Consider the following 27685-nt stretch of genomic DNA (forward strand, 5'->3'; position numbering starts at 1 on the left):
TTAAATTGGCCTGCTGCTGGATGCAAGACTTTATTTCATGGTTGGGTCTTTAAAGGAGAGTAAAGCACAGCGTCTGAAGGCCGGGATCCTGTCATTAGAAAAACATACAAAAATCGGCTTTTTTTTTACAGAGATAGATCAAAATATATACAAGCCTCTTCGTGAAAATCAAGACTGACAGCGCTTCATATACTGCGGGTGTGCAAAATACACCCTTGAAGGGAAAAGGAATCATACTGACGCTATTAGCAGCAACCACCTATCAATAATCTGTCCCACTTATTAATAAATATATGCACATTATGTTGCTGAAAGCTCTGTTGATTATTCTGACATGACTTGATCCCTCAGGCTGTGTGTGGTGTACACACACTGGTGACCTTAAAGCCCCTCCGTACAGAGGTCAAAGGTCAAAGGTCAGCTGAGGTCAGAATGAGACTTCCATTAAAATGTTTACAGAAACCACAAAACCAACATGAACACTGACATTCAGAGCTGCACTCCAAAATTAGATGGTCATACCCTCCAGATACGCAGCGCGAAAATACAGAACAACAGCTCCACGTAGTGGGCGATGGAGCCTGGGCCTTTATAATGGAGAAGAAAAAAATCTCAAGGCACAAAAAGAAAGAAGAAAATATGGAAGGTCATGTGAACCTTGAGTTAAAAAATATTTCATCACAAAAGAAAAGAAATCTTCATATAAAAAAATGTGCATGTATGAAGACTCTCGCTCTTCATCAGGACGCCGTTGTCGAGGTTTTTCAGTTGTTTCTCAGCTCAGTTCGTGATTGATTGATTTTCTCTTTGAGTTCTTCTCTCATGTTCTCTCTCCACTGGTCACCGGTCCAGCTGTGTACTTGAGCGTGAGGTCTGTAAGAAGAAAGACATTAATACATAAATATCTACAGTATATATGTATAAATTTAATTCAGAATTCAACTGTGTTCAGACCAGCTGAGTGTCAGACTAGCAATGGTGCAACAGAGGACGTATGCTGCTATTACCACCGGTATGGATCTCACTACCTCATTAACAAATCAACGTTTTTAGAAGGGAAAATTCGCCGATTTTCAACCTTATTTCTATTTATCTGAGTTAGGAGATTAAGTGTGATAAACTCTTGCAGTTCTGATGCTCTCTGTGTCTTTGGGGCGGAGCTGCAAAATCTTTTGTTCTTCCTTCTTCCAGTGACGTAATTTGATGTCGTTGTACAGCGTGTAGAGCCGCCATATTTTCCCATTTTCTTACTCAGTGAATTCAGGCTTTATTTCGTCCAAACCAGAGTTGCTAGTTGTTGTTTTCGTTGAGTTTTATTTTGTTTCTGTCCAGTTTGGATGAAGTGTGTTTTACGATGAGTCAACAAGGCAGTTAATCCTGTCTTAGTTGGGTGTAAGAGAGAAACTTGAATTCAGAAGGTGTACGGTTGCATTTTTCTGTTTAGATGTAAGAATATTTCCTTCATTGACATTTTGTGAGTTTATTTTTATAACTATCAGACGTAGCGAACTCGCCACAATGCATCCTGGTACATGTAGGCACAGCCGGCGCACTGCTCTGCAGCAGGAGAAATCAGCTTTCTCGGTCAACATAGCACACACTGGGGAATTTATTTCTTCAGTGGACTACATTTACCATCAGCAACTTCTTCAAAAATACTGACCTGCGTGTCATCCATAAAATATTTGCTTAGAAAACCTTGTAATTAAAATGTTCCCAGTGTGCTCGAGAAACATGGAGTTTTCTTTTTACATGTAAATTAAGGGTTTCCTTAAACAGTAAAATGCTAACCTCAAAGTCACGTTTCCTACGAGAGGTAGACATCTTGTGACTTGGCGGTAATTGTTAAAATGACTGTAACATTAAAGCTCCCAGGGTTTTCAAATTATTCAGAAGCTATGATGTCTGCTACGATGCCTTTCTTGATTCGACCACTAGCAGTCGCCAGTTGCACTAAATTCAGAAGTCCTATACATTGAAGAGCATATTGAGACCTAAAGAGGGGTAACATTTGATGTGTATTTGCTTCAATAACGGGTGTCTCAGTCTGTAACTGTGGTCAGATATCCGAATAAAACTTTCAAAATAATCACAGATTATTATAGACCAGTGTGAACTTGACCGTTAGCCGAACATTTGTATTTCTTGGCCAATGTTGAGTGTCTCTATAATTACAGGTAACATTCAGGATTGGCATAACATCCACGGTAATGACAGTAAACAAAACCTCCAGGAAGGGATTTCATGCACACGTACACCTACTTACCCGGGCAGAGGAGTTTTGTCAGCGATGCCTTCACTTCCTTGAGCTCTGGGTTCTCCTGAGAGTCTTTACTGGCGTGGAAGCTGGTGAAGTGCAGCGCCGGCCACCAGCCTTTTCTTTCCGCCATTTTTTCAGAAATAACATCCCTCCAGTCTTCTCTGTTTTAATACACAAACACACAGAACCAACCAAACAACTGTTTTAGTGACATGTAAAAAAAACAAACCTGCAGTCTCTCAAAAATAGAGCCTCCAATTTACCAATCATGCTATACGTACTGTAACTGTAGTTTTTGAATATTTGTCTTTAAAAGCCTCCACGCGTCCAGGTTGCTCCTCCAGCAGGCGAAGTCCAGCATTTCCAGAACGACTCCTAAAGCTTTCTGCTTGTCACTTTTTTTCTCTGGAAAACAAAACACATCAATAATGGATAGTTATGGAACAGAGAAAATGTTATTAGGAGACAAAGTAGGACACATTTTAATAATAGACAATCACCGTCCTTCCCCTATAAAAAACATTTGTATATCAAAACATTACATCTTGATGTTTCCAGTTAGGCATCATGTGGTCAAAAAGAACTCAAAATAAATGTTTTTCTTTCACCTGAATTTGATTCACTTTAATTCTGTAACTCATTAATTATCTGGAAAGACTGTGAACATTAATTTATAATCAGCTTTTACCTGACTGAAGCAGGAGAGAGCTGTACTCCAACATCAACTCGTGGCTTGGGACTAAAACATGGAGGACCTACGGCATAAGAAAGTTAAGTTTTAAGGATGCATTAGACACAGTACTGTCCTAATTGTAAGGCACAAGTTCTAGTTTAACAAGGTTAATATCGTAATTTGTACGCAGTGTCACAGGGATCATTACAGTTTCATATCTCTGTTTATAATATCAGTATAAATGCGGTGCTTTTAATATGCAATTATACCTTTAATACTTTCATCAGTTTCCTCTCCGAAGCATCGTTCCTCTTTAAGTACTGGTACAGGTAGACATGCGCGTTGGGATTGGGAGGGAAACTGCTGTCATATGCGTAATCATTCAGGACTTTCAAAGCCTCCTCGTGATCCTCGTAGAACTCCAGCATCTAACAAAATAAAACAACGGTTAGAAGTAGGGACATTTCACTTGAATTGGGACTGAAATTTAACAATAGAAACTCCTCTCTGTTTCTCCAAACTGTAGGCGTGCCAACCGTCATCACTGACTGTGGATAATGACCTCAAAGAACCCCACTTCAAAACATCCAAACTATCCCTTTAAATTATTAATCGATTATAAAGATTGTTGCAGATTAATTCAGTTTCATCTTGTGATATCAAAAATATATATTCTTTAATAAATCAGGCAGTTGTTAATGAGTTCTTACCTCAATGTAACTCAGTAAGAAGGGATCCCAGACGCCAGGATTTTTCAAAATCTCCTTTAGATTCACAGAGGCCTGTCTGAAGTAGTTGTGCATTTCTTGGTTGTCAGCAGAGTCGGCATACTCTGAAACAATAGGATGAGTTTATACAAGAGATTTTTTCAAACATTAAACACACCAGAGAGCATTTAGTGTAAAGGTTGTACACACAAATATGTTTCCTACAATCTGATCACCTCTTCAGCTCATTTTTTTTTTTTACCAAAGTAGTTCCTGGCTCTGACCTGTAGGTGTCAGTGTGACATCACACAAGAGCCTGCATCATATCTGCATAACTGACACAAGTAAATAATGGATGCTTTGGGTGTTGAGCTGTGTATCATCTTACCAGTGTCGTTGGAGTGTGTGAACTTTTTGTCACACCAGATGATATAATCCAGTAAACTCTTGTAGGCGTGGATCAGTTTGGTCTTCTGATTCTGAGCTGCTGACTCCTTCCCGTACCTCCAACTCTCAGCGGCAGACAGCTGACGCTTCGCATCCTGGATGTGACCGTTAAGCATCAGGTGGAATGAATGTTCCAGACAGATCTAGAGAAGCAAACGAACAACAGGTCTCAAATGTCTTTCAGTGATGTAAAACAAAGAGTTAACACTGTGCAGTCAGAGCTACTAGCTAACATACCATCAGGTAATGTCTCACTCCAGAGTGTTTCATTCGTTCATAGATGTTGTTGTAGTCCTCCAGCTTTGAGTTGGGGTGATGGTGAAGGATCTCAGTGCTGATTCTCCAAATAAGCTGGGGGAGAAATTGCAAAAAGAGTGTTAATATCAAGGATCTGGAAACTTGCATACAGCATTTTATCAAATTGTTTACATAACTGATACTTGATTTATGAATACTCTGTTTTCTTTGCTAATTTATTTTGTCTGCATGACTGTAAAAGCATGAAGTTGTGTTTTTAGAAACAGGGCTTTTGTGGAAACTTGGGAGAGTAGAATAATGTGTAGTAATTTATGTTCTTGACTGGGAACAGTCTGCATGACACAAAAACAGATAAAACCGAACTTACCTCCTTATAATCCTGACCTTTGCCACTGTTTGGGTCTTCTAACATTTGTGGGTAACATGCCATATATTCTGCTGCCTCTTGCCATCTCTGATGCAGCAGAGCTTCTCTGATCAGCTCCAGACAGACTCTGGTACTCCGGTGAAACCCAGTTTCCCTTGGTGTCTCTTAAAATGAAAAAAAAAGTTATTATTTAATGACACAAATGCATTTATCGTAAATATTATTATGGGTTCTATAGCTCGACCGATAGTGGAATTTTGAGGCTGTGTAAAAAAATCTGTATAATGATATTAATAATAATAATAATAATTAGTTTTACAGAAATCCATAACAGAAAAAAACATTTTCTTTAAGATCCTATAATTTGGATTTACTAAAGAATTGTGACTTAATTGCGTGGAAGATTTTTCAGTTGAAAAATAAACTTCTCAGTGTTCCTGGTAACAATTTATGTAATGACAGATTGTTTCTGAATTACATCTAACATATATTTGGCGTTTCTCTGATTGATTTTTTTGGTTATTTATCAGCCAACATATACACTGATGACGATATATCTGCAATAAGTTAATGTTAGACGATTTATCAGTATTGCTCTATTAGATTAATTATTGGAAAGAGAACAACTCACCTGCGTACATGATGGGATGAACCAGAGGGAGCTTTGCTTTTTTCCCTCCTTTTGAAGAGTTGTCATCTGAGGAAACGTTATCATCCTCGAAGTCTTCAGGCCCCAGTTCTCTTTGCCAGTCATCCATACTTAGACTCGGGTAAGACAACTGCCTTCTATCACTTGCTCTGATGCTCAGTATATGACGTCCTGCAGGGAGAAGAAAATTGTGTCAGCAGGCAACTTACAAGACATTAAGATTGCTAAGTGTCATAAATCATGTCTGAACAATTATTTAAACTATTGATTAATCTTCTGATTATTTTGTTGATTCATCGATTAATCGTTTGTCCTATAAAACATCATAAAATAGTGAAAAGTCAAAGTCTTCAAATTGCTTTTTTGGTCTGACCGACAATCTAAATCCCAAATATATTAAATTTACTATAATGTAAGACAAGGAAGCTTGAGAAGCTGGAACATGCATTTGCATTTTTAATTGATGACTTAAACAATTATGAGATTATAAATATAGGTGCCAATTAATTTCCTGTCGATCAACTAATCGCTTAATCGACTAATTGTTTGAGCTCTGGAGCTAATTGCTCTGTAATTAAGGTGTAATAGCAGACAGGTAGTCATTACAGATGGACACACATTAATACACCATTGCTAGTATTGTTTTAGGATCTTTTAGACTTCGGTTAACTTTATTTATATACAGTTGTATGAGAATGGTGTTACTGTAGAAGAGAAGAATATAAAAGAATATGTGTTGTTGTAATTAAAGGCTAACTAACTCACTATCTAGTTAGCTTTCTCAGCATAGTTTTGAATAACTAGTACTGTACTGTATAATACCTATATCAATGTGGTATTTCTTTAGTGGGAAGAGGCAAGCTTATTCAATTCAATTCAATTTGCTTTATTGGCATGACTGTCAGGTGAACAATATTGCCAAAGCGTCAATAATAAATACAAATAAAAAAGAACAAAATAAAAACAAAAACATATATATACATATATACCATACATTAAGCAAATTACAATATATAGATATTTAAAAAGAGCATGCATGCAATTGAAGTAAAACAATAAAGAAGTAATTAATGTTTGTTGTGTCAATAAAAAATAAAATAATAAAAAACAATTAATAACAATATATTGCAATATCAAAGGATAAATGTAAAAACAAACATGAAGTAGAGTAAATAAATGTCTGTAGTAAGACAGAGTTGGATCAGTTCCTACCTGCTGAGCAGAGTAACGTTACTCGGATGTTTATGAAGGTAATCAACGTGCTGATGCTACATTAGTACAAGTATATTACTCATTCAGACTTAGAGACTCTGTTGTTGTTGTTCAATTAACATTATGCTGTGTCTTGTACTGACTTCCACATGTTGTTAACTCTGCTCTCAGTGCTTTCAGTACAGCAGCTAGGAAGTAGAGAGAAAAGCTGCACCCTTATTGGCTGCTGTGACCGGAAAGGGCGGGGCTAAGAGCCTCTTCTTCTTCGCTTGTTTTCTTTCTGTTCTTCTTTTGCCATCACAACCTGAGGGGAAGTGATGTGTCAGCAAAGATTCTTGTTTTTTAGAAATTGGGCTTTTGACTACAATTATTTCTGAATTTATATGTTTTGTTCTAAAGTTTTGTTCCACATTGATATTTGTAATAGCCAAGATTTAGTTAAGAATGTAGTTAATTATGTTTTTTATAATGTTATATCTTATTTACCTCTCTGAGTGTCATTATGCTTTTTTGTTATGGTTTGTTTTGGCTATTTCCCTTTGGCATTAATACAGTACTCTATCTATCTATCTATCTATCTATCTATCTATCTATCTATCTATCTATCTATCTATCTTAAACACATTGAATGATTTTGTTAATGATGGCTGTTAATGACATGACAATTATCTTTTATTATTTTCAAAACCCCAAATTTGCCAATAGGGTTCATTGTGTTGAATCAGAATTGTATTTTTCTTTTCCATATTAGGTTACAGTTTTGTTATGTTTTTCTGTTTGCTACAAGCCCATTTACCTCCTGTCTACAGTTATTTCTGTGTTGTTGTTTTTTTTGTTTATAATGTTATTTCTTATTTATTTAGTTATGGTTTGTTTTTCCCCATTGCCATTAATAAAGTATTCTATATATCTACAGTATCTTGAAATTGTGTGTGCAAACATTAAATAGATCACATATTGAATTGTTTTGTAAATGATGGCTGTTAATTACATGATAATTATCTTTTATTATTATTTTCAAAACCCCCAGAATTGTTGGCAATAGCTAAAATATTGCTTCACTAAGTTTTGGATTGGCAGCACATATTGATTTTTCTTTTTTAGGATTCAGTTTTGTTATGTTTTTCTGTTTGCAATGAGCATTTATCACCCTTTACAAACTTGAAAAACTGCCTTTTTCTCTCTTTTATTCAACTTTTGATATTTATAACACATTGATATTTGTAATAGCCAAGATTTAGTTAATTATGTTATTTGTTAATTATGTTATTAGTTATAAGTTATTTCTTATTTACCTCTCTGAGTGTCATCATGCTTTTTGTTATGGTTTGTTTTGGCTATTTTCAATATTATTTTTTTTGGCATTAATAAAGTATCTATCTATCTAAAACAAATTGAATGATTTTGTTAATGATGGCTGTTAATGACATGATAATATTGTTTTATTATTATTTTCAAAACCCCAATTTGCAAATAGGGTTCATTGTGTTGAAGATTTGTCACTTTTAACAAACTTGAAAAACTGCTTTTTTAATCTCTTTTATTCTATTTCTCTGGCTTTAGGGCTAAACAGTATTTGGTTAAAGAGGAACTACAATGCACCAGTCCTAATCCTCTGAGTTCCTGGTTTTCCAATCTCTTAAATCTTTTGGTGCATTTTGTAGAAGTCCTTCCTGGATGCTTCCAGAAGAAACTGCACTGCTGATTTCTTGTGCAGTTTCCTCTTTTGCATCTGTTTCAGATTGCTTCATCCTTCAGTGTCACACTGCAGCCAGATCCGATCCCAGCCTCTACATCCTGTGTGAGAGTATCCGAGCCTCCACCCAGCCGGATCTGATGTGCTGACGTGTCGGCTCCTCCAGAGAGCTCCCAGTGCTGCTCCAGCTCAGCTCCTCCGCCTCCACCATCCAGAGCCAGTCAACAACACAAAACTGCCAACATGGCAGCAAAACACTTCTACCGACAGGGCTTTTTATTACTTCTATTTAATTTTATCTCCACGGCGGCAGCCTTGGAGAAACGGTTCTCGGACTTTAAGAGATGCGCGGATGAGGAGTGCAGCAGTAAGTTATAGTTTAACTAAAGGACTTCTTCTCTCATCATCATCCAGAGATACTGCAGCTATAAACCTGCTCCTTATCTCCCTGGACCTGTTGCCAGTCGATATCTGTGACCTGGATAACCTCCGGTAGTAGCTGCTGTGATGCTCAGTGAAATCAGGGCGAGCTAATGTTAGCATGTTGTTACCTCAGAGGGTGTTGTTGGTTCAGATGGAGCCCGGAGTGTTGGCTGGTTGCCGGGCAGCTCAGGCCTGCAGTGGTAGAGGAGGTGGTGGTGGCTAGTTAGCAGCTAATGCTAACTAGCCACTAGCCGGCCGGCTTTGGGCTAAAAGCTTCACTAATGTTGGTAAAAACAGTATTTAACATTAGCTAATAAAGAACTGCTAGTTCTGTTGTTAAGACATATTAGGTTTGTTGTTCTCTCTATGTAGATAATGTTAATAAACACATAATAACGTTTCTATAGATGGCTTATCTCAACCAGAAAACTCCTTCAATTTAACGTTACATGATTTCGAATTTAAATAACCGTTACTGTTTTAAATAACCGTTACTGTTTTAAATAACCGTTACTGTTTTAAATAACCGTTACTGTTAAATAACCGTTACTGTTTTAAATAACCGTTACTGTTAAATAACCGTTACTGTTTTACATCCCAGTTTGCATTGCCAAGCCTGAGGGTACTGTTTTGTTTTAGCTGTTGTTGTTATAGACAATGTTTACCTGAAAATATCACCAAAATGTTAACCACAACATCATCAAAACATCATAAAACAGTAAAGATTAGACACATTAACACATCATACAAAGAAAGGCACAAGATGATCAGTTAATTTGTTCCTCAAATATTATAAACTAACACCACAAGAAGACTAAAACCATGATATTTTGGTTTTAATACCAACAGTGGCATGTTTATGCACACAATGCAGATAGTAAACACTTTACTTGTTTGCCATCTCCTTTTAGTTTAGTTAGTTTCAGTCTCATTTTGTGTTTTATGTTTTGTGAAAAGGGCAATAGAGCTGAAAGATTTTAGCTAACCGTTACTGTTTTACATCCCCAGTTTGCATTGCTAATTAGATGTACATTATGTCAAGCCTGAGGGTACCATTCAGCTGTTGTTGTTGTCATAGACAATGTTTACCTGAAAATATCACCAAAATGTTAACCACAACAACAACAAATATAATAATATATTGATGATTGGCGACTTATCATGAGAACAAGCTAGTTTTGAGTCTTAAAACAGTAAAGATTAGACACATTAATAGAGCCACAAGATTTTGCTCCTCAAATGTTATAAACTAACACCTCAAGAAGAATAAAACCACTATATTTTGGTTTTAAAGGTCCCATATCGTGCTCATTTTCAGATTCATACTTGTATTTTGTGTTTCTACTAGAACATGTTTACATGCTGTGATGTTCAAAAAACACATTATTTTCCTCATATTATCTGCCTGAATATACCTGTATTTACCCTCGGTCTGAAACGCTCCGTTTTAGTGCATTTCAACGGAAATGCAACGGAATTGCATTGATAGCCAACAGCTTGGATCCATGTTTACTTCCTGTCAGCTGATGTTATTTACATACACTGCAACCGGAAATGAACGGGGACACATTTAGAATGTTTAAAACCGTGTAATGATCTATATATATTGTATATTTGTGACATCAAAAAATGGACAGAAATTCTGATGGCTTGTTTCAAACGCACAGTTTCTGAATACGGGCTGTGTGTATTTCTCCGTATATTGAGCGTTTTGATATTTTAACAGTATTTTTAAAGCACTTAAACCTGTTTTATAATATAAAAGACATGAAAATCTCACTTTTTACAATATGGGACCTTTAATACCAACAGTGGCACGTTATGCACACAATTCAGAGAGTAAAACTCATTGCTTGTTTGCCATTTTGCTCCTTTTTGTAGTTAATGTTTTGTGAAAAGGGCAATAGAGCTGAAAAAGGTTAGATTGACAGAACATAATCTGACAAACAGTCAGTTAAGACCATAGTAGATCTATGGTATTATGAGTCAAAAAATAATGTATAATTCGTTTTTGTCTGGATGCATCTTGGGAGAGTAGTCTGTCAGTATTTTGCATTGTTGAAAGAGCCCTATGTGAAAAATAGCATACTGATGAAGCTTACCTCTTTGAAACAATTTCTAATTCTTCATTCTACTTCTTTCATAGTGCTTTTGTGTCGGGGAAAAGCTATCAAAGATTTCTCGGGACCAGACTGTCGGTTCCTGACGGTCAAGAAATCAGAAACTATCTATGTATACTACAAACTGTCAGGCAGAAGGACCGACATGTGGGCCGGAAGCGTACGTACAGTATATCCTGGTTAATATTTAATCAAAACTGGATAACATCTAGGTTTTGCTACGCAGTTATAATGTTTTCTTTTTGTGTTTTTCAATAGGTTGGAAGTCACTTTGGCTATTTCCCAAACGACGTTCTTGCAGTTAACCACGTCTATACTGAAAAAGAAATAGAAGTTAATGCAGAGGTATGAAAACATCTAAAATACGATGACGCTTTCAAACTATCAACATAACAGCCCCTGCAAATACCTATGCATATTTTTTGTAATTTAAATTTTTCGTCTTCTTTTCAGGAAACAGATTTCGTCTGTTTTGACACTGGATTTGACAAGTTTGACAATTATGACATAGATTCACTGTTAGGCTCTTCACTGAAGGAGAATTATGGTGAAAACACGGGAACATATGACCAAATCCAAGTGTCAGAGGACTCGCAGAAAGAAACACAGCCATCAGCAGAAGAGGCAACCGACAGTGAAGAACAAATTGAGCATCATGATAATAACTCTGAGGATCTTCATGAAGTGCCAGACGATCCAAGTGCCTCTTTACCTGAACTTGACGTGGCAACTGAATCGCCTTCTAGAAAAGACGTAGCGTCTGATGCAGCAGCTACACTAGATGCCACTAAAAGAGCTGCAGCAGACGCAGTAGAGTCCGTTCATGAAAGTGTGTCAGAAAGGATTGAAACCAAAGATACACCCGCAAAATCTGAAGAGGAATCTGCGTCCAAAGATGTTCCAGAAAACGAACCAGTCTCGATTTCCGAAGGGGCGCAAATCCCCAAGTTAGAAACGACCCTTGGAACAACTTTCGATGCTGTCGTCACCACCGAAGATGAAATCACCAAGAATGTTACCCCATATGAAGAGGAGGAAAGCGAACATGTGGAGAATCATCCCGTAGAAGACATTGATGTTAAAGCAGAGACTCCGTTGCTGACTTTCTCTGAAGACACCGTGAACACTCCAGCATCTGATGAAAATCCTCAAGCAGCTCCTGATGTTAAACCAGAGGCTGCAGAGGAGAAGAACATGTGGACATCGTTGGGAGATGCTGTTTTTTCAGTCGTCACCGGGGGAGAGAGGACAGCACAAGATTTGAGCTCAGAGGAAGACGACGATGACGAGGACGTGGAGGAAGCTGCTTCAAAAACCCCTCAGGAAGTAAAGAATGCAGTAGAAGAAGAACCGCTATCGGTAGAATCATCAAAAGAGCCGGAGAACATAGAGCCAGCCTTGGTTGATGATGGCGAAGTGGTCGGACCTGAGGGCGCTTTCGAGGAAACTTTAAAACCAACTGATGAGCCGGTACACCATCAAACAGAAGCAAGAACGATATCAGTGGATCCGGTATCACAGGATGATACTTCTGCTCAAAACTCAGATATTAAAACAACAGATGAACCCATTGAGCACAAAGAAGAAGAAGAAGAAGAAGAAGATGAAGAAGATGAAGAGGGGTGGGTTTCCGAAGATTTAGAGGACAATAATGACAGTAGTGTTGCAACAGAGCAGAGCGAGGATTTGGACAATGAATTGGACGAAAACAAAACGGCGACAGATCAAGAACTAGCCGGTATTGAAACACATGAGGACCCGTTCACTGAGGAGATACAATCAGACGTGAAAGATGATGAAAAGACAGTAGATGACAGCCCACCTTATCAGATAAATGACCATTTAGTGACAGATTTAGATATTAATAACAGTCAACCTGAATTATCTGTGGAGGAACCGGAGATTCATGAGGAACATCTGACAGAGGAGGGGAAAGAAGAGGAAGAGGAACAGAAAGAGGAGGAGAAAGAAGGACTACTTGAAGATGAAAATGCACTTTCTTTCTCACAATCGGACAGCACAGAGTCCGACGAACCCTCGCCTGAGACGGCTCCACCCGCTGCATCGCCTCCGGAGCCAGAATACAGCGACAGCGTGCTGAGACTGACTCTTCTTCGAGACCACTTCACAGCGGAGAAAATGGAGCAAGTCCAAAAGCTCCTGGGCCTCGGGAATCTCTTCAAAGTGGAGGCCATGTTCTCCGACTTGGACATAGAACTGCAGGCTACCCGTCGCTCGCAAACAAGTACCACGCAAGACATTGAAACCGCGCTCGAGGGCATCCTGGAAGCCTCTGAGAACACCATCCTGGACGAGATTGAGAAACTGCTGGATAGCCAGAGCACAAAACATGATGATGAGCAACATACAGACACAAGCAGTCTGGACGAGGAGACTGAAATACTGGATGACTTCCAGGAGCTCGCATTCAGCCTGCGACAGAAGTATTCAACAGCCAGCGACAGCACGCCTCTGGCTACAGAAAAAGCATCAGATATTGACAAAGGTAGGTTTGCTCTTTATTATTTTACTTTGAGTATCTGGTCTGTGATTTGTAGAGTCAGGTTTTACCTGTTTTAACCTGTGATTCTGGCCTTTCACACACAACTCCAGGGTATTACACCAGCTTATGATCCACAGATAAAGTGAATGCAGAATTTGATACCGTGGCACAGCGGACATGAAGCCCTGAATTGCCCTTTCAGGCCCCTCTCAGACGAGTATCTTGTTTCTAGATAGATCCAGATTGTGTCTTCATTCAGTGAAAAGGCCTTGCAGTTCACACCTGACATTGGAACACGTCTCAATTGACAATTTGTGATGGAATTTCTCTTACAGATGTCATGTAGTGTAGAGTTCAAATACACATTTGAAGTAGTTTCACTCCAGTTGATGATGGTACCGGCCCCTAGCTCTGCTCACCTTGCATTTACATTTTTTCTCTTCCATTAAAGAGAGTCATACTGACCTCCTACTAAACAAATACTCCTGAGAAAGCCACAGACCACACCTGCTGTCACTAGATCAAATAGGTTTGATGGAAACCAGAGTTGTTAGCAAGTGCAGAAAAACAACCAAAAATCTCCTACCAAGGCTGTAATCCTTTCTTACCAGAAACTGGAAAATGACCTCCTTCACTAATCCCTAATTGCTGTGTGTTTTGTTGTAGGACGCAAATTAATTGTAACAGATGTAACGCCCCACATTGTTGAAGAGGACAACAGCGTCCCTGAGGCCGAGAGCGACGACAACCTCACAGTAACAGATCATGAGGAAACACCAGCAGAGACTAAAGAAGAGCTGGTGGTTTTGGACGAGGTGGTTTTGGACGAGGTGCCCAGCGGACCGGACGTCAGCGTGGAGGAGGATGGTGGACACTTTAATAAGAACAAAGACAATCAGCCGAGCTTCAGCGCATCAGACGAGATGCAGAAGCTCCCTCAAGCCACCCTGGAAACTCCCTTAGACATGGGCCTCGGTGTCGAGGTTGAGCCATCGCCCTCAGGTTGGTAAACTAAACAACATTTTGATTAAGTTAATTGATCTTGTCTACAAAATGTTATTTCTCCAGCATGCAAGTTTGTTAAATCTAGAAACAGTTGCTCACTTGTGGAGGTGTTTCCTTAGATTTTAAGAACACTTGCCAAGCCCTCACCTTTATATTTGACATTTCTATTCAAATCTCCTCTCTATTTGTGGCATAAACAGAAAATGTAAAGCTGTTTTTAGCACTTTGGACTTGGGTTATCATAAAATATAACACAAAAAGGTTAAAAAGTTAATTCTTGAGGTCAGCAAATCAGTCCACTGCACTGGGATTTCATTATGTTAAAGTCTGTAAAAGTCTTTTTTGGTTCTGTCTTTGATTCATCTGGTTTTAGGAGAATTGTTTGGCAATCACATGATACTTTAACTATTTTGAATGTATGAGATGATAAACTGTAAAACATAATCTGACTAAAAGGTACATTTTTGTTCCGCCAGGGTCTTTGGACTCCATGGAACCAGTGCCTGAAATTCACGAAGAAGAAGAAGAAAAAGAAAAAGAAGAAGAAGTGGGATTATTCTCAACTGGGATTGTTTACATGGGCTGCATCCTTTCGATGATCAAGAGTAAAATTGCAGAGTGGACTATTGAGGTAAGTCTGAGAATTGTTAGCTATTGTATATGCTGGGTCCGCACCATTACCACACCGGCGTAGGCGTGCGGTGCGTCGAGTAGGCGGAGTCTGCACACCATTCAAAAGGCGGCGCATATGCTGGATGCCCCGCTCAGTTCAAGCGGAGACAGCGGCGTGTACGCCTACCTCGATCACATGGCTAATACAAACACAACAGGGTAAATATTGATGCCAAGCAATAATGAAATCATAAATTGATGAATGAAGTCTACTTATGATACAGCAGAGCAGCCAGCAGGTGATTACTGGTATCATTTATGTCTTGTCAACAATTAATGACACAATAAATCTTGATCGCTCTGACAGATTAGATTATTTAATGCCTGAAAACAGAGCCATGAGGAGGTGCAGAAATCTCTCAGAACACTTGAATTACAATATGCTGAAAGGTTATTTTGGAATTTTTGCCCAATGATGCCAAAAATATACTCCCTACCGCCACTTTAATGAAACCAAATCTAAAATACAAGTATCACTTTACTGGCCTCTGATGTGCCTCTACAACAGGTAACATTTATCTTCATACTATCCTATTTATTTATTTATTTTTTAAACAGAGTTTATTTCAGAATTTTGTTAATACAACTCTGACAATCTACTGCACAAACATGTTTGGACTGATAGATATCCCACATGCCCCTCACGCCCCTCACCCATGACAATACCCTGTGGGAACTCCAAAAAAAAAAAAAAGTGTATGAAAATAAATGTAAATACATAAATAAATACACACAAATATAAAAATAAAATAAAATAATAATAGTAAAAAATAATAATAATAGTAAAAAAAAATTTTTTTTTAAATAATAGTAAAACAAATAATCATAGTAAAAAAAATAATAAATAAAATAAAATAAAATAAATAAACATAAATAATGATAAATTGTTAGAGGTCTAGATATATAAATAGATAGTTAGATAGATAGATAGATAGATAGATAGATAGATAGATAGATAGATAGTTACTTTATTGATCCAGAGGGAAATTCAAGTTTCCAGCATCACAGTGCCATAGTGCAAAACATGTTAGTAAAAAGGCAGTAAAAAAGTTAGTAGTACAAAGTACAAAGTACAAAAAAATATACCAGATATAAAAATACAAGGAGATGAAGAAAACTGTTAAAACTGAATATAGTGCAGGGTAACAGCTGTGATACACGACTATTAAAACAGTGCAGAAGAGACTGTTAAAAATGAGTATAGTGCAGGGTAACTCCAGCAGCTTAGTCTAAAGTGCACTATATGCATTATTATGCATTATTATCTGTCTATTTTACAGCATTTTTACTTGCATCATCCTGCACTCACATTTAGTCAGCCTGCAGGTCATGAGGTGTCACAGGGTGAACACTTGGATTCTCTGTATCAGTGGAAACCTCAAATGTCCTATTCTCCCTGAACGCCCCACGGCCCTCCCCCTGCTTGTTGACTGAAGCTGTTCAGGCTGAAGTTCATCACAGCCGGTGTTGAGCTCTCTACCACCACTACCGGCGGGGGCCTTATTACTGCCATAATAAAGCAGATAATTATCACAAAAAGACAGCACTAACCTGGACTATATGCTGCCGAAGTAATCTAGTTTGTTAATCGCTTATTTGTACTTTAATTTGAGCCCGTATTTGAGCCTCCAGCTCGGCTAACGTCGCTTTACTCTGAGGCTAACGAGCTAACAAGCTAACAGCTGTCAAACTAGCATTAAGCTACTTTAGCTAGTTCCTGTCTTGTTATCAAAGATCAGTATGGAGAGTGACACGTTACCCAGACCTGTGATGGAACCGGAACACCTTAACATGTTCTTTCTAAAGGAGCTGCAACATGTGAGTGAACATTTTGAGCATCTTAATGTCAAGTATTTATTATTATGCTATCATGGCCTGCTGAGAAAACAACAACAACAAGTGTACAAAAATAAATATGAATAAATACACACAAATATATACAAATAAAATAAAATAATCATAGTAAAAAAATGCACATTAACTTTAACTACTCCTTATGTCAAGTATTTATTATGCTATCATGGCCTGCTGGAAAAAACAACAACAAGTGTACAAAAATAAATATAAATAAATAAATACACAAAAATGTACAAATAAAATAAAATAATCATAGTAAAAAAAAAAAAGTTTTGCTTATGTCAAGTATTTATTATGCTATCATGGCCTGCTGACGTGTTAATGAGCAAATGGTTGATGCACATTAACTTTAATCACTCCTGAATATACTCACCAAACCTGATGCAGGTGATCTGGCCTCTTTTATGTTGACAGAATATATTTAACTTCCACATGGGTGGTTCATATATTGTTTTCCTTATTTCTGTATCTTGTACATTGCTATATAAGTGCATATATTGCACTTTTAAAATGCACTTGGCTGAGCAGAACATGTTAATCCTTCCAGGCAATACAGTGTGTGAATTTAATGTAATCCCTGCCTTTGATTACAGCCATAGAGAGTTTGTTTGTTCCTGTCTGAACTGCCACATGCTCAGTTCAAAGGTTTCTTTGCGGTATGGAGCAATATGCATAGCTCTTCTTGGCATGAGTAGAGGTTAATGAAGTGATAGAATTATGGCTACTGACACAATTCAGAAGTACGTCAGCCTTTTGGCAGCAAACAACCAGTTTATGATGATTGATTTAATTGTAGAATGAACCACACCAGCTTGGCTTTTAGCTGTAAATTCTCTGTCTGAATCTGGAAGTAGCAAGTGAATGAAGCACTGCAACAGCAAGCCTTTATAATACTCTCAATTATACCTTTAAAAGTGCAATACTTAAGAACTCCTTATTGTTTTTGTGGCATTAGGATACTGCCTTGTTTTGTCATTATTGTATGGTTATTCTCTGATAATCTTGATCTTCTTTTGTTCATCAGAGTTCATTTAACGAACACACAGTATCTCAGACGAGGTGTTCCGTACATGTGTAAATATTGGAAGTTGCTCTGACGCTTAACCTAGTGTAGGTTTGCTGGAGTGTCTCGCCGTGCTTTGGCAAATATTGACTTGCCTCCTGTTTCTATTTTTAGTCTTGTCATAATATGATTCACATTGTAAGAAGGGCAACAAGGGTATTCCCCCTCATTTATTATATGTCTTGAAACATAGACCTCCTATCTTCAAGAAATGTGTTTAACCAGCTTTTAGGGCCGTCCTCGATCAAAGAAAAACTGAGTTTCTCTGCAAAGAATCGCACAAAAGCACCACGTTAAATCTTGTGTTTACCAGAGATGTGCTCATAAGTTTCTTAGAAATAAGTCCTTCAGCATGAAAAAAGCATAAAAACGTACTTATCAACTAAAGAAATCTTAGTCGAATAAGACCAAAACTACAGATTAGTCGACTAATCGACTAAGTTAGGGCAGCCCTACCAGCTTTATCTCATTATTCCTGATCGTGTCCCTGATCATTCATCAATATTGTGGCTGTGTTTTTGTGCCATCAGGTGATTTCATTACTGCCAGAGGAATGGAAGCCGGGGGAAACCTTGTTTGGCTGTCCTTGGCAAGCTGTTGTCATCACTGCTTTGATTGGAGTTGTGACCTTCGCCCTCTTCTTCTGGAGGACCGTGTTGGCAGTAAGTGTTGTGATTATTGCTGCTCCCATTGCTGCTCAAATTGTTCAATCAATTAGGTTTTGATTATAAAGATGCATCAAAATGTCCTGAAATGTCGGCTTACTTACCCATGGTTTGAGATCGACATTATATGATATTTTACTTATCTGGATCACTATTTATAGACTATTCCTGACATGATAAAGCTACATTACGACATGTACAGGATGATCGTTCAGACATCAAACTGATCTTTACTTATTGCTTCTCTACATTTTTAGGTAAAGAAGAAAGAATACCTTGGTAAGTTTTTACTTTTTTACATCACATTACATTACAAAGTGTGAAATCTAACTGATTGTGTACTTTCTGTTTCACTTTTGTGGACACAGTGGATGAAAAAAAGCTGACAGAGCAAATTCTGGCGCTCAAAAAAGAGAAGACTGATGCTGTCGCCAAAATGTCTGAACTCCAGAAACAGGTGAGCTACAAATGAAATGTGATTGAATATCTATGAGCTGCTTTTGAAAAAAATATGTTTTTCATTATTTCTTGAACTTTCTCAAATGTTTTTTCTGCTTTCTTTTTTTTTTTTTTAAGACTGAACGCTTGAAAGAAAATCAAAAACAGTCAAAGGAAACAGTTAGCAGTACAAAGAAAAGGATGCAAGACCTGGAGGTAAGAATGAAGGATTCTTTTTGTATTTGTGTATTTACTAGTTCTGTAAATGACTTATGGATGTTGTGTGTCATTTGCGAGTGAAATGGCTTCTCATTTTGGGACTGTCAGTGAAGTTTCTCTCATTACCTTTTTACAGAGTAAAGTTTTGGCGGCAGAAACACGGAATGAACACATGGCCGAGGAAAAGAAAAAATATTCAAAACTACTCGAAGACGAGAGGGCAAACTCTCAGCAAAATGGCTCCAGGGTAATTGTTTAATACTTTTTCCTTCCTGTTACTTCATTAGCCGTCGTCTCAGATTCGCGATGTTTTCAACGGTTTCTTTAACAGATTGAGAAATTGGAGAAGTCAAACGAGAAGCTACAGCTCAGCAGGAAAAAGGTTCAGGAAGCTCTCGCTAAGGTACAAGTCCTCACGTAATCTTCTGCATTGCATTGCATTGCAAGATTATAAAAGCTGTTTGTGGTTTCAGCTTCTCTTATCGACTGCATGTATTTGACACAGACTGCTGTTCTCCTGGACGAGGCCAAGATTCGCGAAGATGCCCGAAACGTTCAGCACAAATGTCTTCAGAAAGATTATTCAGCACTAAAAGAAGAAAATAAAACAGTAAGACGATCACTGAAGTCTTTTGATAGAAATATATATATATAAATCATCAGTTAATTGACACGGGATCATTTTGTTCTCCTGAGGCACTCTCTTGACTTTCTCTCTGAATTCTTCCAGCTCAAGTCGACCATAAAGAGCTGGGAGGACAAACACAAGGAGCTGAACGAGCAGATTAAAGTCTATCAAAAGTCCCAGAAGGAGCTGGAGGACTCGGTGGTACTCAAAGATCACAACGTGGAGGTCAGGATTTTTTATTCACTACGTCACACATTGTCTTGGTTATCAGCTGCACATATTTGACCTTAACTTGCATCAAAATGTCTCCCGACAGGTGTTGTCTGAACTTCTGGCAGACCTCGACGCTTGTGATTTACAAAAAGGTGACACCAAACTTTTAGCCAATGGTGAAGTAGCACCTGGTTAGTCCAACCCTGTTACTAATTTAATAAAAATAGACTCAGTAGTTTTTAATCCATCACATATTAGTTGTCAGTCACAATATCAACGATGTTCAGCTTCATACTAAGTAGTTGTTGGTCTTTCAGCGTCTTTTTCAGACAAGAAAACATCCATAAAGAACAGGATCAAACAGATGATGGATGTTTCTCGGGTAAGATGGTATAAATTGGCAGACAAATGTTAATACTAGTGATTCAAAGTGTTAAACTGCTTTAAAGTGTTGTAATTTACATGATCTGTTTGCAGGTCCAGACAACTCTCACTGTGGTCGAAGAAGAGCGTGATCGCTTCATGACAAAACTACTGAGTGAAGAAAAGACTAGAAAGTCTCTGGAAGGTAAGCTGGTCATGTGTCTTATTAAAGCGTTTTTTTGCAAAATTGCGTAAATGTGTCGCCTTTCAATATGACTTTCTTCCTGCCTCTCTCTAAACACACCGATGTATTTGGAAACAGAACAACACCAGGAGCTGGAGCACGCCATCGGGACCCTAAAGAACGAGAAGAGCCACGTTGAAAACCAGTTCAAGATCCTGCAGCAGAAAAACGAAATCATGGTTGAAATGTATCAGCAGAAAGAAAACGCTCTGCAGCAGTAAGTGAAGCCGTAACATTTAATTTATTAGCTGCTGTTATATGAATATGCTACACTGGTTTTAGCATAATCCGGTCTCGTGAATAAAAGCACACGTCTTTGAAATGGAAAAGAAGTGGAGGAACCCCTGTGTTGTTTCTGTGGCTTCACAGGAGACTAACAAAGGAAGAGTTGGAGCGACGCAGCAAAGAGAGTCAGCTGTCTGAGGTGGGAGGGAAAGCTGTCGAGGCCGAGGGGCAGGTTAAAGTCTTACGACAACGCATCAATGAGATGGAGGAGCAGATGAAGAAGACGGAAGGAGTCTATAAAGACCAGGTAGCTATTCATTTCTAAATGATCAACTACTGAGAAACATCTAACTGAAACCTGAACTCTGATTCAATGACTTTTATTTCTCTCTGTTTTAGATAAAAGAACAGGAAAACAAAACTCACTCTAACTGGGTATGTTGCACAATTTATTCACATACTCCAATATGCTATAAATGGATATTTAATGTTGTTTAAGATTTATAATAATAAGTAAGCAGAGGCATTAAGATTCTAGCTGCACACTAATTCTCCGTTATGTTTCCAGGTAAATGCTCGTAATGCAGAGCGAGCTCTGAATCAAGAGAAGCTTGAAACATCAAAGCTCCGTGAAAAGTAAGTGTTGCTGGAATTACTAACAAATATATTGTATGTATTTTGATTATTGATTAATTGTTGGTCTTTTTTTCTGTGGTTCCAGCTCCTCAAATGTGAGGATTTGCTATTTTTCTCTTGTTTAATTTCATTGTAACTTGACTGTTCGTTGGACAACTTGATGATGTCACTAGGGCTGCGACTAACGATTATTTTTATTGTAGTTTAATCAGATGATTATTTTCTGGATTTATCGATTAGTTGTTTGGTCTATATAATGTCAGAAAATTGTGAAAAATCGATGTTTCCCAAAGCCCAAGATGACGTCCTCAAATGTTTTGTTTCATCCACAACTCAAAGATATTCAGTTTACTGTCATGAAGGAGTGAAGAAAGCAGAAAATATTCACATTTAAGAAGCTGGAATCAGAGAAATTAGACTTTTTCTTTTCTTAAAAAATGACTCAAAACCAATTAATCAATTCTCAAAATAGTTGGTGATTAATTTAATAGTTTACAACTAATTGATTAATTGTTGCAGCTCTTGATGTCACCTTGGGCTCTGGGAAATGTTTTCACAATTTTCAGAAAAAATAACCTGCAGATAAATCAATAATGAAAACAATATTTTGCCTACCTATGGAGCTTATTTGCATCTAACCAAAGGTTTTTGTTTGTTCTTTTAACAGACTGGCTGTACTGACCTCTCAGCTTAATGAGCGCCGCGCTCCTCTCTTCAGACCGAACTCTGGACAACCTCCTGGCCCTCGCCAAGGTAAACACACCGCACAACCTTCTGCTCTTTTCTTTCCTTTGGGTCACTTCTCACCCTTCAGAGCTTTGAGAAGAGGATGCTGTTATCTGATAAAATCCTGCATGTACATGAGAAAAGTTTGTTGTGGTCGTACATTTGTCTTGGAGCCTGGACTGAGGACCTCGTCTTTGCATATATATTGAGTGTTGTCAGCTGTTTTCTTTTCCTTTTATAAACGGATGGTTTGATCATAACAGGTGATTCATACGGGCCCTCTCCTGTGAGTGGGGGAGCACCGTCCCCTCCAATAATGATCGAGGGTCCCAGGCGCCCTCCGTCTGCCCCAGTGGGGCGAAGAATTGACCCGTATGGTGAGTCCCGGTGGATTACTTCACCTCCTTTCAATCCTCGCCACGGTTGGACGTCATCCCTCCGCTGCAACCTTTTGACCTTAAATCTTCCTCCTCCTGCACACCTGACCTCATTATTCTTTTCAGATCTTTCACCTTCTTGAGTTCTGTGTGTATCACATCCTGGTATCTCTGTCTTCAACACCCTTTTTTCCTGCTCTTGTTTTTGTTTCTTTTAGTTGAATCATTTACAAATTTCCATTTGTGGAGTATTCTTTTTGCATTGCTGTTGAAATGCTTCACCTTTTGTTCTTTAAAGGCCCTAAAAACGTCTCAGTATAAGCAATGAGATCCTAACCATAAACAGTCCTGATGAAGCAGATTAACTGATTTTTTAAGTGTTAAACTATTAATAAATAATACAGAGATGTTTTTTTCCAAATTGCACATTTGATCGTTGCTTATCTAGTCATGAATTACAGATAATTTAATTTGAAACCAAGTTTTCAGGGGCTTTAAAGTCATCCAGAATGCTTCGTTCCTCTGACTGGAGTAGAGACGACCAATCTTTGCCTTTGTTTCTTCTTTTTTTTGTTTGTTTCTTACAACTGTGTCTTCCCTGGAAAACTGCTAGAGGCGGAGTCTTGAAGGATTTCATTCATCAATGCATCTCCTTGTCTTCTCCCCTCAGGTCCTCGACCTCCGTCAGACCCACACGGCCGTTACGCTGAAAACAAACACATGTCTGGGATGGGTACGTCTTCTGCAGTCTCTGCGTTTCAAAGAGTTCACCTTTCCTTTTCACCTTCTTACAACTCGGTTCTGTTTCTCCTCTTCCAGACATGATGGGCCCCCGAAGCTCATCGCCCGCCAACATGGATGCATCTGTAAGTCTTTTTTTTTCACAGATCAGACTCATTTTTGTACACGTTACCTTCCCACCTACCATCATGAAGGCGTAGAGCTCCTACCTACATGTGTATGTCCTTTGCTGCTCTAAAACAGACACAGGCAGTAGATCCACAGATAAAAGCAGAGACACAGGCTGAGGCCTCCACAGACAGCCCAGAGCCAGTGAGTATAGAGGCTGGCCGGTCCAGGTGTGAAGGCGTATGCGAGCACGCCACCGTCTCTTTCATAACGCTGGATTTGGGAAGAGATTCAAGGCGTTTTGCTTTACTGGGGCTGACTTAACGTTTGGGGCTGACTTAACGTTTGGGGCTGAGTGTTTGGTTTCACCTGTTCTCACAGCACTGACAGAAGCAGAGATTCTTTTCATCTAAACTTCAGCTAAAATGTGTCTTGGAAAATATTTGGTTCTGTGAATGTTGCAGGTAGGGCTGGGCGATATGGTTTATAGAAAATAATTTTAGGCTATATTGCGATATACATATTTCTATTTTCATATTTTCTCTTAAATAACATCTGTTGATTTAACGCTTTGATGCGTATGATCATACCAGCGTGATCATTCTAGTAAACTAATCTAAACACTATGAGGTGGTTTACTGTCATATTGAAGTCAGATTGGTCTTTGGAAATGTATTCTTATTAAGTTTGACTAATTATTCTCACAATTGAAATTCAATTTTTTTTTATTACTTAATATTTATTATTTTGTTTTATTTATTATTGACAGACTGACTTCAACTCAATTTAAATTTATTTTTACACAGCATCAAATCATAACAGAAGTGATCTCGAGACGCTTTACTTGACTTATTGAATTTATGTGAAATTTCCTATCAAATTCAATGAAAGATTGCTTTTATTTTGAAGTCAGTTCTTGTTCGCTTTTATTTTAAAGCCGGTTCTTACACGCTCTTATCGTAATGCCTAGTATATACACATACCACAAAACAACGTGGGGGCTAGTTTTTCGTGTTACTCAAAGTGGAGGCTGACATCTTACATCCGCTTTTCCGATCTTAACACACATAAATTAGCTTTGGCGCTTACATGGAGTATATTTGATATATCGCCCACCCCTAGTTGCAAGTATGTGTGTCAGAGGTTGAGTGTTTGTGAAAATGGTTTGATTTTCTTTCATCCATTAATCATGGTGTGAGGTAACTGGTCATGTGATTTGAGCCCTGGCTAAATGCACTTTTTGCAAAATGTGTGGTTTGTGGATCTTTTCACTGCATGACTAAACATTTGAATCCATTTATACTCACTTACAGGACCGAGTGAAGTTCTAATGACTGCATTTGAGCACACTACTCTTTCTCATTATCATCTGTGTTTTTCAGGCACCTGGATCCTTCCTAGTGTCTCCAATCAGGGACTCGCCAGGCCCCATGGTCCAAGGACCTCCACTCGGCCCCGGCCCCGGACCCCACGATCAGCTCCCTCCTCCTGGACCCCACGGCCGCCTGCCGCCTCCCGGACCTTACAGACCTCCACGACCAGGCCTCTACCACCTCCCACCAGGTCCTCACGGTCCTCATCCTCCTAATGTACCGCCTCATCTTCACGGGCCTCCACTACCAGCCAACGGCCACCCAGGTATGCCGCTGCCTGGACCAATGGGAGGAGAGTTTGGACCTCGACCCGCCAACGGACACGCATTCCTCCCCAGGCCGGGCCCTGGACATGGCATGGATCCTCGGGGTCCTCTACCACCACACTTCCGTCCCCCTCCACCTCATCACTTCGGACCGATGCCTCTGCCACACGGTACGTCCTGAGTGTTGCCAGGTCAGGACCCCTGGAGACCCCATACATACTGATCTACTGGTACTGGGGATGTTTTTCAGCCTGTGTCTTCTCTAATATTTCCCTTTTCATTTGTTGTGTTTAGGTGTCCGTGGACCTATGGGACCACGTCCACCCGTCCCTCATGACATGCGCTACCCAGGACCGCGTGACCGCCCCAGCCCACCCATGAACCTGCCTCCAGGCGTCCCTCCCCATCCCGCACACGGCGACGCATACGGTCAAGCTCCGCCCGACGCCCTCCATAACTCCCACCCCGGCCCCCGACAGGACCTGCATGGGAAGCAGGAGGGCCCTCAGGACTCAGCGAGGCCAGCGATGGTCAAGCCTTAAAGACGCCACCAGCTACGGCAAGAGGACTTGAATTTACCCCGAACCAGATCCAGTCCAAAAAACAAAGGTCATGATTATTTTCATATTTCAGTTATAAAATAAAAAAACTGCAATGATGTTTATTAAAAAAAGAAAAAAACATGGTCCTTAAATTAAAACATCAATAATTATGTGTCTGAAATCAATATGACTTGAGAGGGTTGCCACTTTTCTAAACCGCTTATTGTGCAATAATAATTCATTATACGCCAGAGGATTTTCATTTTTGTTGATCTTTTAAAATAAAATATATAAATATATAGCAATGATTTTTAAGGGGCAATTTTTTAAATGTCATTTCCTGTGGAAATTATTTTAAAAAAAGGAGAAAAAGGAGCTTCTAGCATTTCAGGAATACCATAATTTCCCAAAGCTGTTGCTTTAGAGCCGACTGTAAAGCAAAATGTGTAATTTGATGGCCAGATGTATAACTTATTTTACTATGTTGGTAGAACTTTTAATAATAAATGAATGTAAAAGCTGTCGGTGTTATCTTACTAACTGGTTACCGCTCCCTCACAGTGGATGTATTTTATGCAGGCTCTATATACTCTTTAACATGTGTCTTAAGGCGTGTGCTTTATTTTGAAAAAGACACAGACATTACTTTTAGTTCAGTTCATTAAAAGTTAGTTGACATGTTAACTTATCCAAAAACTGCATGTACCATATTCCGCTTAGTGTGTGGAGTGACACTGGTAGCATTTCATTAATAATTCATCTTTTCTGTCCATTTATTTTGGTTTTTAACTAACTTAGAAATCCATTTGGAGAGCATGAAAAACAGAAGTCGTAGCTCTTATTGAAGATGATGTCATCCTTACTTAAAGGTGCTATTGAAAACATTCAGCCACTAGATGTCACATTCTCCCTCCGTTCCATTGCATTCACTTCACAACAAGTCATTGCCAGGCACTTGGCAGAGATACCAACGTTGTTATACTGTTGGCTCACGAGCCGTGTTAGAAGTGGGAACCAAACGTCAGATATCTTCCTGAGAGATAAACAAAACAATTAATTTTGGACCCGCCAAAAAATATTAAAATAACTAATTCAAAATCATATTTTTTTTTCAGGAAAAGCCATACTTTTCTTTGGCACCGTTCAAAAAGGCTCTGTGGATGTATTTTTTATATTTGTCTTCATAAACATGTTCTTAATAACACCTTTTATTAGAGCAACATAATATGTTAATAACATTCAGGTGCTTAATATTTGCATAAAATCACACGTTCACTGATGAAATTAGCCACCAAGCTGCTTCATTTGTAGTTTATTAGAAATTAAAAGCATTGTAAATGTTCGATACACTTCCCCCTCAGGTCTGTCAACAAAACTAAAACACTCCACAGGTCTCCGTCCTACCACATCGTAGCGCTTCACACACACACACAGTTACTGTATATTCATCAGTTAGTGCATCTTACAGTTAATTTACAGTCCTGAATAGTGTGATGTTACAAAAATAAAATCTAAAAATCAAACACATTACCATGTAGATGTTTTAGTGAAGACGAACATCCGCAAAGTCAGAATGGAAACAAAAAAACATGCAACTTTATTTAAAAAAGAAAAAAAAAAAGCCCTTTATAACAGGGTGAAATTTCAAAATAAAAGTCAGTCCGAGGGCACAACTGTCTGTCTGCCGATAAAGACGCATCCTCCAGACATAGTAGGTCAAATATAACTGTTTACATAACACATCTGATCTGCAACGTAACACTAGATTTAGAAAAGAAACACTTCCTGGCAGGTGATAAACCCAAACACTGCATCTCTTGCTTGTTTAGAAAAACAACTAGTGTTGAAACATCTGGACCAGATGTTCACACTGAATACAAAATCATGCAAACCATGCTGCATCCACTTAACTCCTTATGCACTTACAAAACTGTAAAACTAAATCCAACATAACATACTGAAGCGTGAAACACTGAACTGAAATGTGGCGACTGACATAATTAATAAGG

The 27685-nt window shown here is 38.6% G+C and overlaps 2 protein-coding genes across 7 annotated transcripts; one reads left to right on the forward strand and one right to left on the reverse strand.

Moving 5' to 3' along the window:
• On the reverse strand, nucleotides 1–9326 carry taf1a (TATA box binding protein (TBP)-associated factor, RNA polymerase I, A). 2 transcript variants are annotated; one of them, XM_037750427.1, is made up of 11 exons: nucleotides 8821–9326; nucleotides 5344–5532; nucleotides 4713–4876; nucleotides 4325–4438; nucleotides 4029–4230; nucleotides 3644–3765; nucleotides 3203–3361; nucleotides 2949–3015; nucleotides 2542–2665; nucleotides 2267–2421; nucleotides 1–873 (listed from the first exon to the last, which is right to left on the reverse strand). In XM_037750427.1, exons 2-11 carry the CDS (start codon nucleotides 5468–5470, stop codon nucleotides 821–823), a joined length of 1287 nt encoding a protein of 428 aa, XP_037606355.1. In that variant the 5' UTR covers nucleotides 5471–5532; nucleotides 8821–9326; the 3' UTR covers nucleotides 1–820. The 2 variants fall into 2 exon arrangements, with proteins under 2 accessions (XP_037606355.1, XP_037606353.1); XM_037750425.1 differs by lacking the exon at nucleotides 8821–9326 and adding an exon at nucleotides 6574–7083.
• Nucleotides 8340–26198, forward strand: mia3 (MIA SH3 domain ER export factor 3). 5 transcript variants are annotated; one of them, XM_037750420.1, is made up of 28 exons: nucleotides 8340–8636; nucleotides 10839–10972; nucleotides 11071–11157; nucleotides 11266–13318; nucleotides 13982–14317; nucleotides 14797–14951; nucleotides 18443–18574; nucleotides 18835–18856; nucleotides 18946–19034; nucleotides 19154–19231; nucleotides 19371–19481; nucleotides 19566–19637; nucleotides 19740–19844; nucleotides 19965–20087; nucleotides 20179–20266; nucleotides 20393–20457; nucleotides 20553–20643; nucleotides 20761–20899; nucleotides 21052–21214; nucleotides 21307–21342; nucleotides 21476–21543; nucleotides 22211–22296; nucleotides 22533–22646; nucleotides 23317–23379; nucleotides 23466–23512; nucleotides 23631–23699; nucleotides 24878–25304; nucleotides 25429–26198. In XM_037750420.1, exons 1-28 carry the CDS (start codon nucleotides 8513–8515, stop codon nucleotides 25674–25676), a joined length of 5325 nt encoding a protein of 1774 aa, XP_037606348.1. In that variant the 5' UTR covers nucleotides 8340–8512; the 3' UTR covers nucleotides 25677–26198. The 5 variants fall into 5 exon arrangements, with proteins under 5 accessions (XP_037606348.1, XP_037606351.1, XP_037606352.1 ...); XM_037750421.1 differs by having other exon boundaries at nucleotides 8341–8636; nucleotides 20179–20227; XM_037750423.1 differs by lacking the exon at nucleotides 22533–22646.
• The last annotated feature ends 1487 nt before the right edge of the window (nucleotides 26199–27685 follow it).

This window comes from Sebastes umbrosus, chromosome 18 (genome assembly GCF_015220745.1).
Source record: "Sebastes umbrosus isolate fSebUmb1 chromosome 18, fSebUmb1.pri, whole genome shotgun sequence".
NCBI lineage: Eukaryota > Metazoa > Chordata > Actinopteri > Perciformes > Sebastidae > Sebastes > Sebastes umbrosus.

What these genes read in the sequence shown, in the direction of transcription:
- taf1a (XM_037750427.1), bottom strand. Translation starts at nt 5,470, where the DNA reads ATGGATGACTGGCAAAGAGAACTGGGGCCTGAAGACTTCGAGGATGAT. An exon ending in AAGGTCAGGATTATAAGGAG is followed by an intron (nt 4,439 to 4,712) that starts GTAAGTTCGGTT and finishes TTTCTCCCCCAG; the next exon opens with CTTATTTGGAGAATCAGCAC. An exon ending in CTCTCTCCTGCTTCAGTCAG is followed by an intron (nt 2,666 to 2,948) that starts GTAAAAGCTGAT and finishes TTTGTTTTCCAG; the next exon opens with AGAAAAAAAGTGACAAGCAG.
- mia3 (XM_037750420.1), top strand. Translation starts at nt 8,513, where the DNA reads ATGGCAGCAAAACACTTCTACCGACAGGGCTTTTTATTACTTCTATTT. An exon ending in CAATGGTGAAGTAGCACCTG is followed by an intron (nt 20,267 to 20,392) that starts GTTAGTCCAACC and finishes TTGGTCTTTCAG; the next exon opens with CGTCTTTTTCAGACAAGAAA. An exon ending in ACCTCCTGGCCCTCGCCAAG is followed by an intron (nt 22,297 to 22,532) that starts GTAAACACACCG and finishes TGATCATAACAG; the next exon opens with GTGATTCATACGGGCCCTCT.